This window comes from Onthophagus taurus, chromosome 5, assembly GCF_036711975.1.
Source record: "Onthophagus taurus isolate NC chromosome 5, IU_Otau_3.0, whole genome shotgun sequence".
In the NCBI taxonomy this organism is placed as follows: Eukaryota; Metazoa; Arthropoda; class Insecta; order Coleoptera; family Scarabaeidae; genus Onthophagus; species Onthophagus taurus.
In genome coordinates, this window is record NC_091970.1 from 11,299,677 (window position 1) to 11,315,399 (window position 15,723).

Sequence of the window (15,723 nt, forward strand, 5' to 3'; positions counted from 1 at the left end):
AATTTTGACATTTCTGCTTCTTCCTTCTAGAATGATTATGGTTAGGTTTAGACTATTTATGGATTATGGTTTTTGAGTTCATTACGAACCATTTTCGTTCATAATGTTTTTCTCCATCAATTTTTATTCTTGACTTATGACGAATATTTCAGAAAAAATATTTAATTTTGCCATTTTGGAGATTACCGCTTCCTCCTTCTAAAATGATTATGGTTAGGTTTAGACTGTTTATGGATTATGGTATTTGAGTTCATTATAGACCATTTTCGTTCGTAATGTTTTTCTGTATCAATTTTAATTCTTGACTTATGACGAATATTTCAGAAGAAAATCTTTAATTTTGCCATTTTGGAGATTACCGCTTCCTCCTTCTAGAATGATTATGGTTAGGTTTAAACTGTTTATGAATTATGGTATTTGAGTTCATTATGGACAATTTTCGTTCGTAATGTTTTTCTGTATCAATTTTAATTCTTGACTTATGACGAATATTTCAGAAGAAAATCATTAATTTTGTCATTTTGGAGATTTCCGCTTCCTCCTTCTAGAATGATTATGGTTAGGTTTAGATTATTTATGGATTATGGCTTTTGAGTTCATTACGAACCATTTTTGTTCATAATGTTTTTCTCTATCAATTTTTATTCTTGACTTATGACGAATATTCCAGAATAAAATCTTTAATTTTAATATTTCCGGTACTTCCTTCTAGAACGATTATGGCTAGGTTTAGACTATTTATGGATTATGGCTTTTGAGTTCATTACGAACCATTTTCGTTCATAACGTTTTTCTCTATCAAGTTTTATTCTTGACTTATGACGAATATTTCAGAAAAATCTTTAATTTTGCCATTTTGGAGATTACCGCTTCCTCCTTCTAGAATGATTATGGTTAGGTTTAAACTGTTTATGGATTATGGTATTTGAGTTCATTATGGACCATTTTCGTTCGTTATGTTTTTCTGTATCAATTTTAATTCTTGACTTATGACGAATATTTCAAAAGAAAATCTTTAATTTTGACATTTTGGAGATTTCCGCTTCCTCCTTCTAGAATGATTATGGTTAGATTTAGACTGCTTATGGATTATAGTTTTTGAGTTAATTACGAACCCTTTTCGTTCATAATGTTTTTGTCTATCAATTTTTATTCTTGACTTATGACGAATATTTCAGAAAAAATCTTTAATTTTGCCATTTTGGAGATTTCCGCTTCCTCCTTCTAGAATGATTATGGTTAGGTTTAAACTGTTTATGGATTATGGTATTTGAGTTCATTATGGACCATTTTCGTTCATAATGGTTCTCTCTACCAATTCTAATTCTTTATTTATGACGAATATTCAAAAAGAAAATCTTTAATTTTGACATTTTGGAGATTTCCGCTTCATCCTTCTAGAATCATTATGGTTAGGTTTAGACTGTTTATAGATTATGGTTTTTGAGTTCATTACGAACCATTTTCGTTCATAATGTTTTTCTGTATCAATTTTATTTCTTGACTTATGACGAATATTCCAGAAGAAAATCTTTAATTTTGACATTTTGGATATTTCCGCTTCCTTGTTGTAGAATGATTATGGTTAGGTTGAATCTGTTTATGGATTATGGTTTTTGAGTTCATTACGAACCATTTTCGTTCATAATGTTTCTCTCTACCAATTCTAATTCTTTACTTATGGCGAATATTCAAAAAGAAAATCTTTAATTTTGACATTTTGGAGATTTCCGCTTCCTCCTTCTAGAGTCATTATGGTTAGGTTTAGACTGTTTATAGATTATGGTTTTTGAGTTCATTACGAACCATTTTCGTTCATAATGTTTTTCTGTATCAATTTTATTTCTTAACTTATGACGAATATTCCAAAAGAAAATCTTTAATTTTGACATTTTGGATATTTCCACTTCCTTGTTCTAGAATGATTATGATTAGGTCGAAACTGTTTATGGATTATGATTTTCGACTTCATTACGAACCATTTTCGTTCATAATGTTTTTCTGTATCAATTTTAATTCTTGACTTATGACGAAAATTTCAGAAGCAAATCTTTAATTTTGTAATTTTGGAGATTTTCGTTGCCCCCTTCTAGAATGATTATAGTTAGGTTTAGACTGTTTATGGATTATGGTTTTTGACTTCATTACGAACCATTTTCGTTCATAATGTTTTTCTGTATCAATTTTAATTATTAACTTAAGACGAATATTCTAGGAGAGAATCTTTAATTTTGACATTATGAAGATTTCCGCTTCCTCCATCTAGAATGATTATAGTTAGGTTTAGACTGTTTATGGATTATGATTTTTGAGTTCATTATGAACCAATTTCGTGCATATTGTTTCTCTGTATCAATTTTACTTCTTAACTTATGACGAATATTCCAGAAGAAAATCTTTAATTTTGACATTTCGGAAATTTCCGCTTCCTCCATCTAGAATGATTATGATTAGGTTTAGAATGTTTATGGATTATGGTTTTTGAGTTTATTACGAACAATTTTCGTTCATAATGTTATTCTCTACCAATTTTAATTCTTGACTTATGACGAAAATTCCAAAAGAGAATCTTTAATTTTGACACTTTGCAGATTTTCGCATCCGTTTTGCAAAATGATGAAAGCTAACCTTATATAACTTTATGGATTATGATTTTCTGATTCGTTAGCAACAATTTTCCTGCATAAAGTTTTTCTGTTTCTGTTTTAGTTTTTGAGTAATGGATTTTGACTTTATTCTTACACAAGTCACAACTAAAGTTTATTATTATGAGGAATAATTTTATAAATTTATTGTTAACAATTTTCCTGCATAAAGTTTTCCTCCGTCAGATTTAGTTTCAAATAATGATTTATTTAAAGAATCAAACCTCAAACCAACCCAATCCTAAAATAAGTACACCACAAAGTAACAAAACAAGCTATCCTCAAAGAAAGCTAATCAATACCCAAAGCAACTCAACCCTAAAGCAACTAATCCACAATGCAACAAATCCGGAACACATAATAAACTAACTCCACAACAGGCTAACTCAACCACAAAACAAATAAATCCTACTTTAAAGCTAATCCAACGAGAAAGTAAGACAACCGAACCCCAAAGGAACTGAACCACAAAATAATCCAACTTCAACACAAAGAATCCTCCAAGTAAATAAGTTCAGTTTTAAAGAAACAAGTTTATCTTATTTACACCGATGTGAGTTGGGTTTTTGAAAGCGACGATCATAATCTTTTACTTTCAAAACTCCGTAACTTTAGTATCGATGAATGCCTCCTCCTACGCGTGTGGAAAAATTTTCATCTATAAGACAGCTTTACTTTTCCCCACGGTGTCCCGCAATAAAATCGTTACATTTAATATTTATATCATAAATGTTTATTACAAGATATTTGTTAGTCAATTCTTAATACTAGTTACTACGCACAACAATATAAAATAAATAAAATCTCGATTTATATGAAATTTAAGTAAACAACTATAAAATAAATGATCTATAAATATGCATGAAAAATGATGTAAAATGTATATTCTACGAAAAAAATCAATATTCACACAATAAATTTATGTCAATATTCATGTAAAGCGTATATTCGTGGAGATTTTATTTTGTATTGTTTTACATCAATTATTCAATTATTATCATAATTTTTTGAATTGATCGCGATTTTATACTTTTTTTCTTGATCACCTTATTTAAGGACAGCTTAGAAGTTAATACAAAGTATCACAAATCTCTGCAGAAATAAAACAGAGTGTTTTTGAAGATTCAACCTAAGTTAAAACATTTGGCATCCTATTCCATGTAAAAAATCCTTCTATAGAAAGATGTTAAAAGGATGTAAAAGAAAAATCCTCCCAAAACATACAGAGCATGAAGTCTCCATGGATCAGTATAGAATATATAATGGTTTTTATAGCTGCCTGATACTTCTAGCTTTAATGGTTAAGAAAGCTAGCAAAGATCTACGTCCTTAGTCTTCTTAAAGAAATTAAAATCAGAGTGTCCAACAGCTAAAGAAAAAGCATCACTCGGGAAGCATAAAAAATTGATCTTGAAACTAGATCTAGATTAGATCTACAAGTATATAATCATCTGCAAGCAGTATCTAGTGTTCTACGAGCAGTATCTAGTTTTTTGCCAGCACTAAGTAATCTTTTGCACACCGATGAGCAGTATTTAACCTCCTACAAGCAGTACGTAGTCTTCGCCAGCAGTATCAAATCTGATCTTTTCGATACTTCTGATACTTCTAGCTTTAATGGTTAAAAAAGCTAGCAAAGATGTACGTCCATGTTCTTCTTAAAGAAATTAAAATCAGAGTGTCCAACAGCTAAAAAAAAGCATCACTCGGGAAGCATAAAAAATTGATCTTGAAACTAGATCTAGATTAGATCTACAAGTATCTAATCATCTGCAAGCAGTATCTAGTGTTCTACGAGCAGTATCTAGTTTTCTGCCAGCACTAAGTAATCTTTTGCACACCGATGAGCAGTATTTAACCTCCTACAAGCAGTACGTAGTCTTCGCCAGCAGTATCAAATCTGATCTTTTCGATACTTCTGATACTTCTAGCGTTAATGGTTAAAAAAGCTAGCAAAGATGTACGTCCTTGTTCTTCTTAAAGAAATTAAAATCAGAGTGTCCAACAGCTAAAGAAAAAGCATCACTCGGGAAGCATAAAAAATTGATCTTGAAACTAGATCTAGATTAGATCTACAAGTATATAATCATCTGCAAGCAGTATCTAGTGTTCTACGAGCAGTATCTAGTTTTTTGCCAGCACTAAGTAATCTTTTGCACACCGATGAGCAGTATTTAACCTCCTACAAGCAGTACGTAGTCTTCGCCATCAGTATCAAATCTGATCTTTTCGATACTTCTGATACTTCTAGCTTTAATGGTTAAAAAAGCTAGCAAAGATGTACGTCCATGTTCTTCTTAAAGAAATTAAAATCAGAGTGTCCAACAGCTAAAAAAAAGCATCACTCGGGAAGCATAAAAAATTGATCTTGAAACTAGATCTAGATTAGATGTACAAGTATCTAATCATCTGCAAGCAGTATCTAGTGTTCTACGAGCAGTATCTAGTTTTCTGCCAGCACTAAGTAATCTTTTGCACACCGATGAGCAGTATTTAACCTCCTACAAGCAGTACGTAGTCTTCGCCAGCAGTATCAAATCTGATCTTTTCGATACTTCTGATACTTCTAGCTTTAATGGTTAAAAAAGCTAGCAAAGATCTACGTCCTTGTTCTTCTTAAAGAAATTAAAATCAGAGTGTCCAACAGCTAAAGAAAAAGCATCGAGCATCACTCGAGAAGCATAAAAGATTGATCTTGAAATTAGATCTAGATTAGATCTACAAGTATCTAATCATCTGCAAGCAGTATCTAGTGTTCTACGAGCAGTATCTAGTTTTCTGCCAGCACTAAGTAATCATTTGCAAACCGATGAGCAGTATTTAACCATCTACAAGCAGTACCTAGTCTTCACCAGCAGTATCAAATCTGCAAGCAGAAAGTAGTCGTTTGCAAGAAGTAAGTAATCAATTGCAAGAAGGATCTAGTCTTCCGACAGCAGTATCTAGCGTAGTTTCTACGAGCAGTATTTTCAGCAGTAAGTAATCTTCTGTAAACAAAAGAGCAGTATTTAGCCTTATACCTACTGGCAGTATCTAGTCTTCTGCTAGCAGTATCAAGATTGAATATGTCATGTAAGATCGAATCCGATCTAGAATAAGATTCCTAACTGAATTATCCAATTATGATAAGAATTCTGCTAAAACTATTAGAAAGAGAAGTCGAAGAAAATGAACCAAAGTATCAAGGAAATTTGCACATCTCATAGTACATTAAAATTTATCAAAAAAAAAATATAGTAAACAAATTCGATGCTATTAGATGTTGAAAAAGCTTAGAAGACTCCGTCTGGCAAAAAAGATTAAAAACAGGGACTTGTCGAATTTGGCATCAAACCCGAATATCGTTAGCCGATGCTGCTGAAGTAGCAGGTATAAAGTCACAGAAAAAAGGACGCAAACGCCAATAAAATTGAAAGACTGAAATATTGTCTGTCAATGCTTAACCCAGAAAGTTTAATTGCAAAAGTTCCTGAATTCATCGATATGTATGATCGAATTCATGTAGAGGAGAAGTGGTTTTACCTCACAAAAACAGAGAGAAGAACCACACAGGTTCTGTAAAAGTAAGCGTTTTCGTATTTTTGCTCCACACTCTGAAAATAAGAACTTCGATGGAAAACTGGGCATTTGTCCTTTTGTGTTTTTGGTACCATCTAAACGCAGTAAAAATCGGACCATTGAAACGAAAGTGGTTTCTAATGTCACTAGGGAAGAGTATAAGAACATGATAATTCGAAAATTGTTATCCGAAATTGAAGCAAAATTTCGGTCGTCGCCAAACAATTTGGATCCAGCAAGACAACGCTAAACCACACATTCTTCCTGGTGGCAATGAGTTTAATGAAGCTTCAAATAGAACTGAGTTCAAAATCAAAATGTTATGTTAGCCACCCAACGTCTTAGATTTAGGCTTTTTTAATGTAATTCAGTCATTACAGCAACAATTGGGTTGCAAAACTGTAGACGAATTAATTCTTCCTGTTGAAAAAGCCTTTTCTGAATTGAGTAAGATTTTCCTTTCGCACAAACAGTGTATGGTAGATGCCATGAAAGTAGATTTAAGGCAATAATTACAAAATGCAGCATATGAATAAAGATTATTAACAGAGAATGAGTATGCTTCTAGTTTCTATAAATTTTGATTTTGGGCTTTATCAACTTTAAATACTTAAATGACCGTACACTTATCGGACACTTATTTCTGGACGTAGAGAGTATATTCTTAGATAATTTCTCGATGAAGCTGGCAAAAACTAAGCCATAATTATCTCCCAGATGAATATACCAAAACTGAAGCTACACATTTAATACACTGATTGGGTGATGTCAATGTTGCAGAAACGTCGGTGAGTATCTCAAAGCGTGTAGAGTTAAAGGAGGAAAATACATACTTCGAAGTCAAAGGTAATAATAGAATCAATAATGGTTCAAAAACTACATTCTGCATTCAGCAACGAATATTCCAGGAACGCAAACGTGCTGAAATCAATGGACAAGAAAGAGTTATGTGGCACTTTCCCATTATTTTAGGGGCGAAAAGTGGGTGCTTCAGAACATCCTTCCAGTCTTCCCTATGCTACGTTTTCCTTCTCCAAGCTCTTATTCTTACACATCTTCGTCCACATCGTCAAGAAATCCGAGTTTCGGACATTATTGTTCTTATGGGTTTATTTTTCTCCAGTCCCATAGCCTATGTAGGCGTGATGTGTAGATATACTTAGCTTTAGGGAAGTTTATGGTGAGTTCCATGCTTTATACTCACGTGATTACTTGTACACATTTTGTACAGATGGTTAGTTTTAGATTCAGCTGTGAATTTTGGATAACCTTCTCAAGAGCAAGATTAAATAGATTGAAAGATAACGTATTTCTTTGTCTTAGTCTTCTTGACCTTTCTCATTGCTAATTTTACCATTTCTATCAGAGCTTGGTATACCAAATTCCAACATTGCTAAAAATAACTTTATCAATCGTGACGTAAGCTTTTTTGATTACAACGATACAGTGGCAGTTTTTGAAGCATTTCTTTGTCTTAGTCCTTTACTCGACTTTTCTCATAGCTAATTTTACCCTTTCTACCAGAGCTTGGTATCCCAAATTCCAACATTGCTGAAAATAATCTTAATCTATCAACCATGACGTAAGCTTTTTTGATGACCACGATACAATGGCAGTCTTTGAAACATTTCTTTGTCTTAGTCCTCTACTCGAGCTTTCTCACTGCTAATTTTACCATTTTTACCAGAGCTTGGTGTCCCAAATTCCAACATTGCAGAGAATAATCTTAATCTATCAACCATGACGTAAGCTTTTTTGATGACCACGATACAATGGCAGTCTTTGAAACATTTCTTTGTCTTAGTCCTCTACTCGAGCTTTCTCACTGCTAATTTTACCATTTTTACCAGAGCTTGGTGTCCCAAATTCCAACATTGCAGAGAATAATCTTAATCTATCAACCATGACGTAAGCTTTTTTGATGACCACGATACAATGGCAGTCTTTGAAACATTTCTTTGTCTTAGTCCTCTACTCGAGCTTTCTCACTGCTAATTTTACCATTTTTACCAGAGCTTGGTGTCCCAAATTCCAACATTGCAGAGAATAATCTTAATCTATCAACCATGACGTAAGCTTTTTTGATGACCACGATACAATGGCAGTCTTTGAAGCATTTCTTTGTCTTAGTCCTCTACTCGACTTTTCTCACTGCTAATTTTACCATTTCTACCAGAGCTTGGTGTCCCAAATTCCAACATTGCAGAGAATAATCTTAATCTATCAACCATGACGTAAGCTTTTTTGATGACCACGATACAATGGCAGTCTTTGAAACATTTCTTTGTCTTAGTCCTCTACTCGAGCTTTCTCACTGCTAATTTTACCATTTCTACCAGAGCTTGGTGTCCCAAATTCCAACATTGCAGAGAATAATCTTAATATATCAACCATGACGTAAGCTTTTTTGATGACCACGATACAATGGCAGTCTTTGAAGCATTTCTTTGTCTTAGTCCTCTACTCGACTTTTCTCACTACTAATTTTACCATTTCCACCAGAGCTTGGTGTCCCAAATTCCAACATTGCAGAGAATAATCTTAATATATCAACCATGACGTAAGCTTTTTTGATGACCACGATACAATGGCAGTATTTGAAGCATTTCTTTGTCTTAGTCCTCTACTCGACTTTTCTCACTGCTAATTTTACCATTTCTACCAGAGCTTGGTATCCCAAATTCCAACATTGCTGAGAATAATCTTAATCTATCAACCATGACGTAAGCTTTTTTGATGATCACGATACAATGGCAGTCTTTGAAGCATTTCTTTGTCTTAGTCCTCTACTCGACTTTTTTCACTGCTAATTTTACCATTTCTACCAGAGCTTGGTATCCCAAATTCCAACATTGCAGAGAATAATCTTAATCTATCAACCATGACGTAAGCTTTTTTGATGACCACGATACAATGGCAGTCTTTGAAACATTTCTTTGTCTTAGTCCTCTACTCGAGCTTTCTCACTGCTAATTTTACCATTTTTACCAGAGCTTGGTGTCCCAAATTCCAACATTGCAGAGAATAATCTTAATCTATCAACCATGACGTAAGCTTTTTTGATGACCACGATACAATGGCAGTCTTTGAAACATTTCTTTGTCTTAGTCCTCTACTCGAGCTTTCTCACTGCTAATTTTACCATTTTTACCAGAGCTTGGTGTCCCAAATTCCAACATTGCAGAGAATAATCTTAATCTATCAACCATGACGTAAGCTTTTTTGATGACCACGATACAATGGCAGTCTTTGAAGCATTTCTTTGTCTTAGTCCTCTACTCGACTTTTCTCACTGCTAATTTTACCATTTCTACCAGAGCTTGGTGTCCCAAATTCCAACATTGCAGAGAATAATCTTAATCTATCAACCATGACGTAAGCTTTTTTGATGACCACGATACAATGGCAGTCTTTGAAACATTTCTTTGTCTTAGTCCTCTACTCGAGCTTTCTCACTGCTAATTTTACCATTTTTACCAGAGCTTGGTGTCCCAAATTCCAACATTGCAGAGAATAATCTTAATCTATCAACCATGACGTAAGCTTTTTTGATGACCACGATACAATGGCAGTCTTTGAAGCATTTCTTTGTCTTAGTCCTCTACTCGACTTTTCTCACTGCTAATTTTACCATTTCTACCAGAGCTTGGTGTCCCAAATTCCAACATTGCAGAGAATAATCTTAATCTATCAACCATGACGTAAGCTTTTTTGATGACCACGATACAATGGCAGTCTTTGAAACATTTCTTTGTCTTAGTCCTCTACTCGAGCTTTCTCACTGCTAATTTTACCATTTCTACCTGAGCTTGGTATCCCAAATTCCAACATTGCTGACAATAATCTTAATCTATCAACCATGACGTATGCTTTTTTGATGACCACGATACAATGGCAATATTTGAAGCATTTTTTTGTCTTAGTCCTCTACTCGACCTTTCTCATAGCTAATTTTACCATTTCTATCAAAGCTTGGTATCCCAAATTCCAAAATTGCTAAGAATAACTTTAATCGTGACGAAAGCTTTGTTGCTGACCACGATACAATGTAAGGCGATATCAAGACCACGATATAACCGCAGTCGACATCAAATTTATATGTCTTCTTAAATCTATATCTGATAGACGAACTGGAATCAATTTGTTAATTATTTTCTTAGTTTGTTAAGTATTGCCGACACGATTTTATATCCATTATTCAGCAAACTTATTTTTCTATAATTAGCGTTGTTATGTACATCTCCCTTGTATACTGGGCATACAATCCATTAGTGTTCTATTTCTTTGATATTATGTGCTCTAGTCACACTTGTGTCAACAGTCTGTGGAAGTGAAAAGGTTCCAACGCCTTCTCCCACATCTTCAACTGAAGATGGTACAATACTGTGACCGTCCCATCCTTCAGTAATTAGAGTTCCTCAATTTGGTTCAATTTTGGGTGAAAAGGTTTTCGTTTGATATTAACCTTTTTATAAAACACTCTGTATTCTACCTAACATTTTTATCTCTTCAAGCCCCCCATTATTGTTGCTCTCTTGCATTCTTCGCCGAACCAATTCTTTTTAGGGATCTCTTGGTTTTTAGCCTAATTATGGCCTAGTTGATGTCAGATGTGACTTCAGCCGTGGGTGGTAGGGAGAGGTCATTGATTTGGCTGGTTTTAGGGTTTTTCCACCGGAGTCTGATGGTTCATGTCTCAGAAAGACTGTTCTAGGTAATCTCTCTTATTGAGAGTACCGTTCATCGCTATTTCGATGGACTCGCGGATGAGTCTGGTCCTCTAATGTGAAATGTTGACTATTTCCTTGTAGCCCTCAAAGTTGCTAGATGCAAAGAGCAGATGTGAGCTGTTTGTTACGGATGCTCAGCTTGTGTTCCTTCACTCTGGCGGCTATTCTTCTGTTGGTCTATCCCACGTAGTTCTTGTCGCATGAGCCGTAGAGGGTGCAATAAATTCCTAGGTTTTCCAGTTTCAGCCTGTCCTTGGGATTCCTGAGAGGAACTCTTATGGTCTTGTTAGGTTCGTAGGTGGTGGAGATGTCATGTTTTGCGGTCAGTCGTTTCGCTAATGTGGGGTAGTACGACATTGGGTCTCCTCTTCTCTTCTTGGAGGGGTGGATCCCGGAGCTTGGAGTGTCGGTTGATGGCTTCTACACCAAATACATGGAATAGATTCGTTGTCCGGTAGTCCAATGGATATTGAAATCAGGGAATTGTCGACTGACTGTATCTGTGAAGGGTGATGATGGAAATATCGGATTTTCTATAGACAGTGTGTTTTAGACTGTTAGAAGATTTCTTTACGAGTACATCGAAAAATGGAAGCTGTCTGTTTTCCTCTATTTCTGTGGTGAAATGGCAGCCGACATCAAATTTATATGTCTTCTTAAGTATGTGTCTGATAGACGAAATGTAATCATATTTTTAATTATTTCTTTCAGTATATTTTCCACATAGGGTAGTTGTGTACATCTCCCTTCTTGTATACTAGGAATATAAACCATTTAGTGTTCCATTCCTCTGGTTTTATGTGCTTTGGCCACAGTTGTATCAACAGTCTATGGAAGTGAAAAAGTTCCAACGGGTTCTCTTACTTCTTCAACTGAAGATTTTACAATAATGTGCTGAAGTGGTTCAGCCACCTTCAACCTTTTTATAAAACACTCTGTATTCTCGATCTTTGCTGAACGTTTTCATCTCTTCAAGCTCCAAACTATTTTATGATCTTTCTTTGTGTTCATAAATCTGCTTCATAAACACCTTCCTTCCTTCTGCTTTTATATTCTTCAATGTTATTTCTAGTTCTTCGTCTTATCATTTTTAGATAAGCACTGTCGCTTTCTTGCATTCTTCGCCGAACCAATCCTTATGGTAATCTCTTAGTTTTTAGCCCAGCACCTTTTCCACGGTTTCAGATGGTGTTGTTTTCAAAATTGTAATAGTATTTACTCCAGTAGTCTTCTTCCTCATTTGCCCGAGTCAATCTTTGTTTCATGTACTTCACGCATGGAGAAGTATGTGGTAGGTCCGAGATTTCTACGTTCCTCTTGTTGGTTCCCTTTGAAAAGGGGCAGACGTTTCGCCATGATCTCATCTGGCATCTTCAGTGCATAGTCGTAGTTTCTCCAGTAGTTTCTGCATAGTCTGTTTGGGCTCCTTTTGTAGTCGTTCGTTTCGGTCTTAGATTGTAGCGGTTGGTCGGTGGTAGGGTGGTGGGGGGAGTTGACGTCAGGCGTGATATCAGCTGTGAGTGGTAGGAAGAAAACATTGGCCTGCATGGCGGTTGATGGTCCTTGGTTTTTTTGACCGGATGTCGTAGGCGCTCCGCACCGCCTAATAGGTTAATAATTAACCTATTGTTCGGAGCCTGATAGTTCATTTCTCAGGATGGCTGTTCTGGATCGGAAACGGAGTAGGACTGCTTTCCAAGTGGTTGACAAGTGCAAGGCATCATCGATGGAATCTCGGATGAGTCTGCTCCTCCAATGTAGAACGTTGGTTATTTCCTTGCAGCCATCAAAGTTGATGATGTGTCCTGTGTCCAAATGGTGGCGGAATGCTCAGCTTGTGTTCCTCCAGTCTGTTGGTCTGTCCCACGTAATTCTTGTCACATGAGCCGCAGGGGATGGAATAAATTCCCAGCTTTTCCACATTCATCCAGTCCTTTGGATTCCTGAGACATCTTGTTATCTTTGTCTCCATATTTCTTTTTCTTGCATTAGATATTCGAACTCTGACAATCTCTGGGAGTAAATAGTTCTCAGAGTCGATGTTAATTTCTATATAACTACTACAGAGGAGTATATTGAATGCATATTTTGAATCTATCAAGATGTGATCAATTTGGCATTAGTGACCCCACTAATCATTTTTGAGCTGCTTCATAACTTCACTCTGCTCTTCTCGTCCTGAAGGGTCAAGGTGAGATGGGGTTACTTATCTACTCCATCAGTGTTGAGATGTTGCAGCTTTCAGGAGTGGATTGTAGAGCTGATCTCTTCTCACTTCGCACTCCTGCGTCCATCCATCCTTTCCTTGGTCTAAGATGGAGTCTAACCATTCCTTGGTCTAATGGCTAAATCTTGTTTTGTGTTCAAATTTGTTTGGTTTCTATCTCTATTTCAGTTCCTTCTCTTCCATTTCAACAATTAGGATATTTTCACAGCCTCTCTTCTATTTTTTATCATTATAGTTTACTTTAGGATGTGAAGAATGACAGATTTAGACATGATTTGCAAATACAAAGTACATGGTCCTCTTCAGATCCTAAGTTTTATGCATATGTGACAATCAGCCTATGAAGCTTTTTAGAAATGCGGAGCTCGAATACTTACTACTTACTTACTTTTAAAAAGAGAACCATTATCTAAAACGAATGTAAACTTTTTTTTTCACAAAAATAAGCACTTTAATTTCGGATTTTCGTTTTACACCCTACTTCTGAAACATCCTGTATGTGTGTTGATGTTTATTTTACTTTTTTTTTATTTCACAATCGAAAGCTGTATTTACAATTAAACAATGTAAATAAAACAAAAAAATCAAAATACGAAATAAAACGAAAAGCTGGGTTTGAAGAGAAAATAAATTAATGAAAATGTAATTAAATTAATGAGAGTTTTAGAAAAGGACTTTTGAACAAAGTGGTAAATATTTTCAGATGGTGAGACGAGAAACTCCAACGTAAGGTCAAACGGAACGAAAACCACCGAAGTGATGAGGACTTAAACTGATTTTACAGTTATTTTTTGGGTATTTTTTAAATAAAAAGCCGGTTTTTGTGTGTTTCTTAGAATGATTTTCCCAACTTATAGTTGAATGAGTCATCATTTAATATGATAATTATTGAGAATGATTATTTCCTACTATTATAAGTGCTAAAAGTAAGTCCCCTCAATTTAGAGATTAATAATTTCGCAACCGTTCGATGAAAAAAATAGTGGTAAAGTTTAATTAAAAACTGAACCACTCTGTATAATTTAGTGATAAGTTTGTTATAGTTCTTATGCCGTAGTTAACAAAAAATAAATAATAATTAAACAATTTATTAACATCGTAAAAAGCGATCAAAAAAATGTATACCATAAAATTTAAACCACCACTATAGGGGAAAACATTTTGTACAGTGTTATTCTACAGTGTGTTAATTAATTATCGTACCCGACGTCATCATTGTAAGTATGCAACCAATATCACAGTATACGCGATTTCCGTATTACATTGTGATATTGGTTGCATACTTGCAATTCTCAGCATATTAAATGCCTATGGGTCGAGTTAACCAGTGGCGTTGCTCCGACTGCAGTTTCTTACGAACTTGAAAGACCTACTTTCCACTCTGATCCCAACATCTGAAAGATTTTTGTGCCTTGGTGATTTCAACATTAATGGATTCGATTTTAATGGTATTTATGGGAGATGATTTCTTCCTTTAATTGAACAGTTTAGTTTAAAGCAAATAATAACCTCCTTTTCGGCGACATTAATTGACTTTATTCTTATAGACGATGATGCTCTTATTGAGGATCATCGTGTCATTCTTGTTCATAACATTGCTGACCACAACATGGTTTATGTAACCTTAGGTAGTGATATTCCTCGGGGAGTTCCAGAGACATTAACTTTTATGGACTTCAGGAATTTTAACCACCAATGCTTATTGGATGACCTAAACTATCTAAACTTGGCACAACTTTCTTACTTTCTGATTCCATTGATGATAAGGTAGATTTTTTTAATAATTCCATATTATCCTTATTCCGAACAGTTACACTGCGAAAGAATTATCGCCCGTGGATAACCGATACTATTAAAATTCTCATTAATTTACGAAATAATGCCTATTCGAAAAACAAGTCTACCAGGGATCCCTCTCATTTTGAGTCGTACAAAGACTTGAGAAACTATACTAACTCAGCAATCCCTCGGGAACAATATCAAATGGTTTGAGTATGTGATGCTAAAACGAAGTCAGTTCCGTCTACTGTGGGAAATGCTGATGACATAAATATATGTTCTTCCTTTTACCGGACCGGCAAAATCTAAGTGCAATCGCGACCAAGGCATGCACTAGTGCCTTAGCTGGCATATTTCGCGTTTCTTGGCAAACTATGCACGTATTTACTTTTTCCTCAATCTGCTTATCTATCCCTGGCCATCAAACATATGATCTTGCAAGGGCTTTCATCTTGACGATTCCTGGATGTGAAGCATGGAGTAGTTCTAGAATCTCTTTTCTCCCTTCTGGCGGAATCACAACCCGTGTTCCCCATAGACAATCCATGTAACATGATAATTCTTTGGCTCTTGTCACAAATGGTTGAAATTCAGCACACACTTCTTTAGGATTTCGAGGCCCTCCTTTCTAGATCCATTCTCTTACCATGGATAAGATTGGATCCTTTGGACTTGAGAAACTATACTAACTCAGCAATCCGTCGGGAAAAAAAGGCTTACCTTTTTTACACCAAAAAACTATTACACCAAAATCAGAGAAAACAAACTAGAAAGCAAGAGAATC

The 15,723-nt window shown here is 35.1% G+C and overlaps 1 protein-coding gene across 3 annotated transcripts in view; it reads left to right on the forward strand.

The window, feature by feature from the left end:
* Window positions 1-15,723, forward strand: part of LOC111419570 (Shaker cognate w) — a 218,128-nt gene that overhangs the window by 185,795 nt on the left and 16,610 nt on the right. The window contains exon 8 of one of the 3 annotated variants that reach the window (XM_071195839.1): window positions 13,864-13,955. The exons of the other annotated variants lie outside the window; for them this stretch is intronic. Within the exon in view, the coding sequence (XP_071051940.1) occupies window positions 13,864-13,931 (68 nt within the window). The 3' untranslated portion in view covers window positions 13,932-13,955. The remainder of the gene's footprint in view (window positions 1-13,863; window positions 13,956-15,723) is intronic. 3 annotated transcript variants of the gene reach the window in all.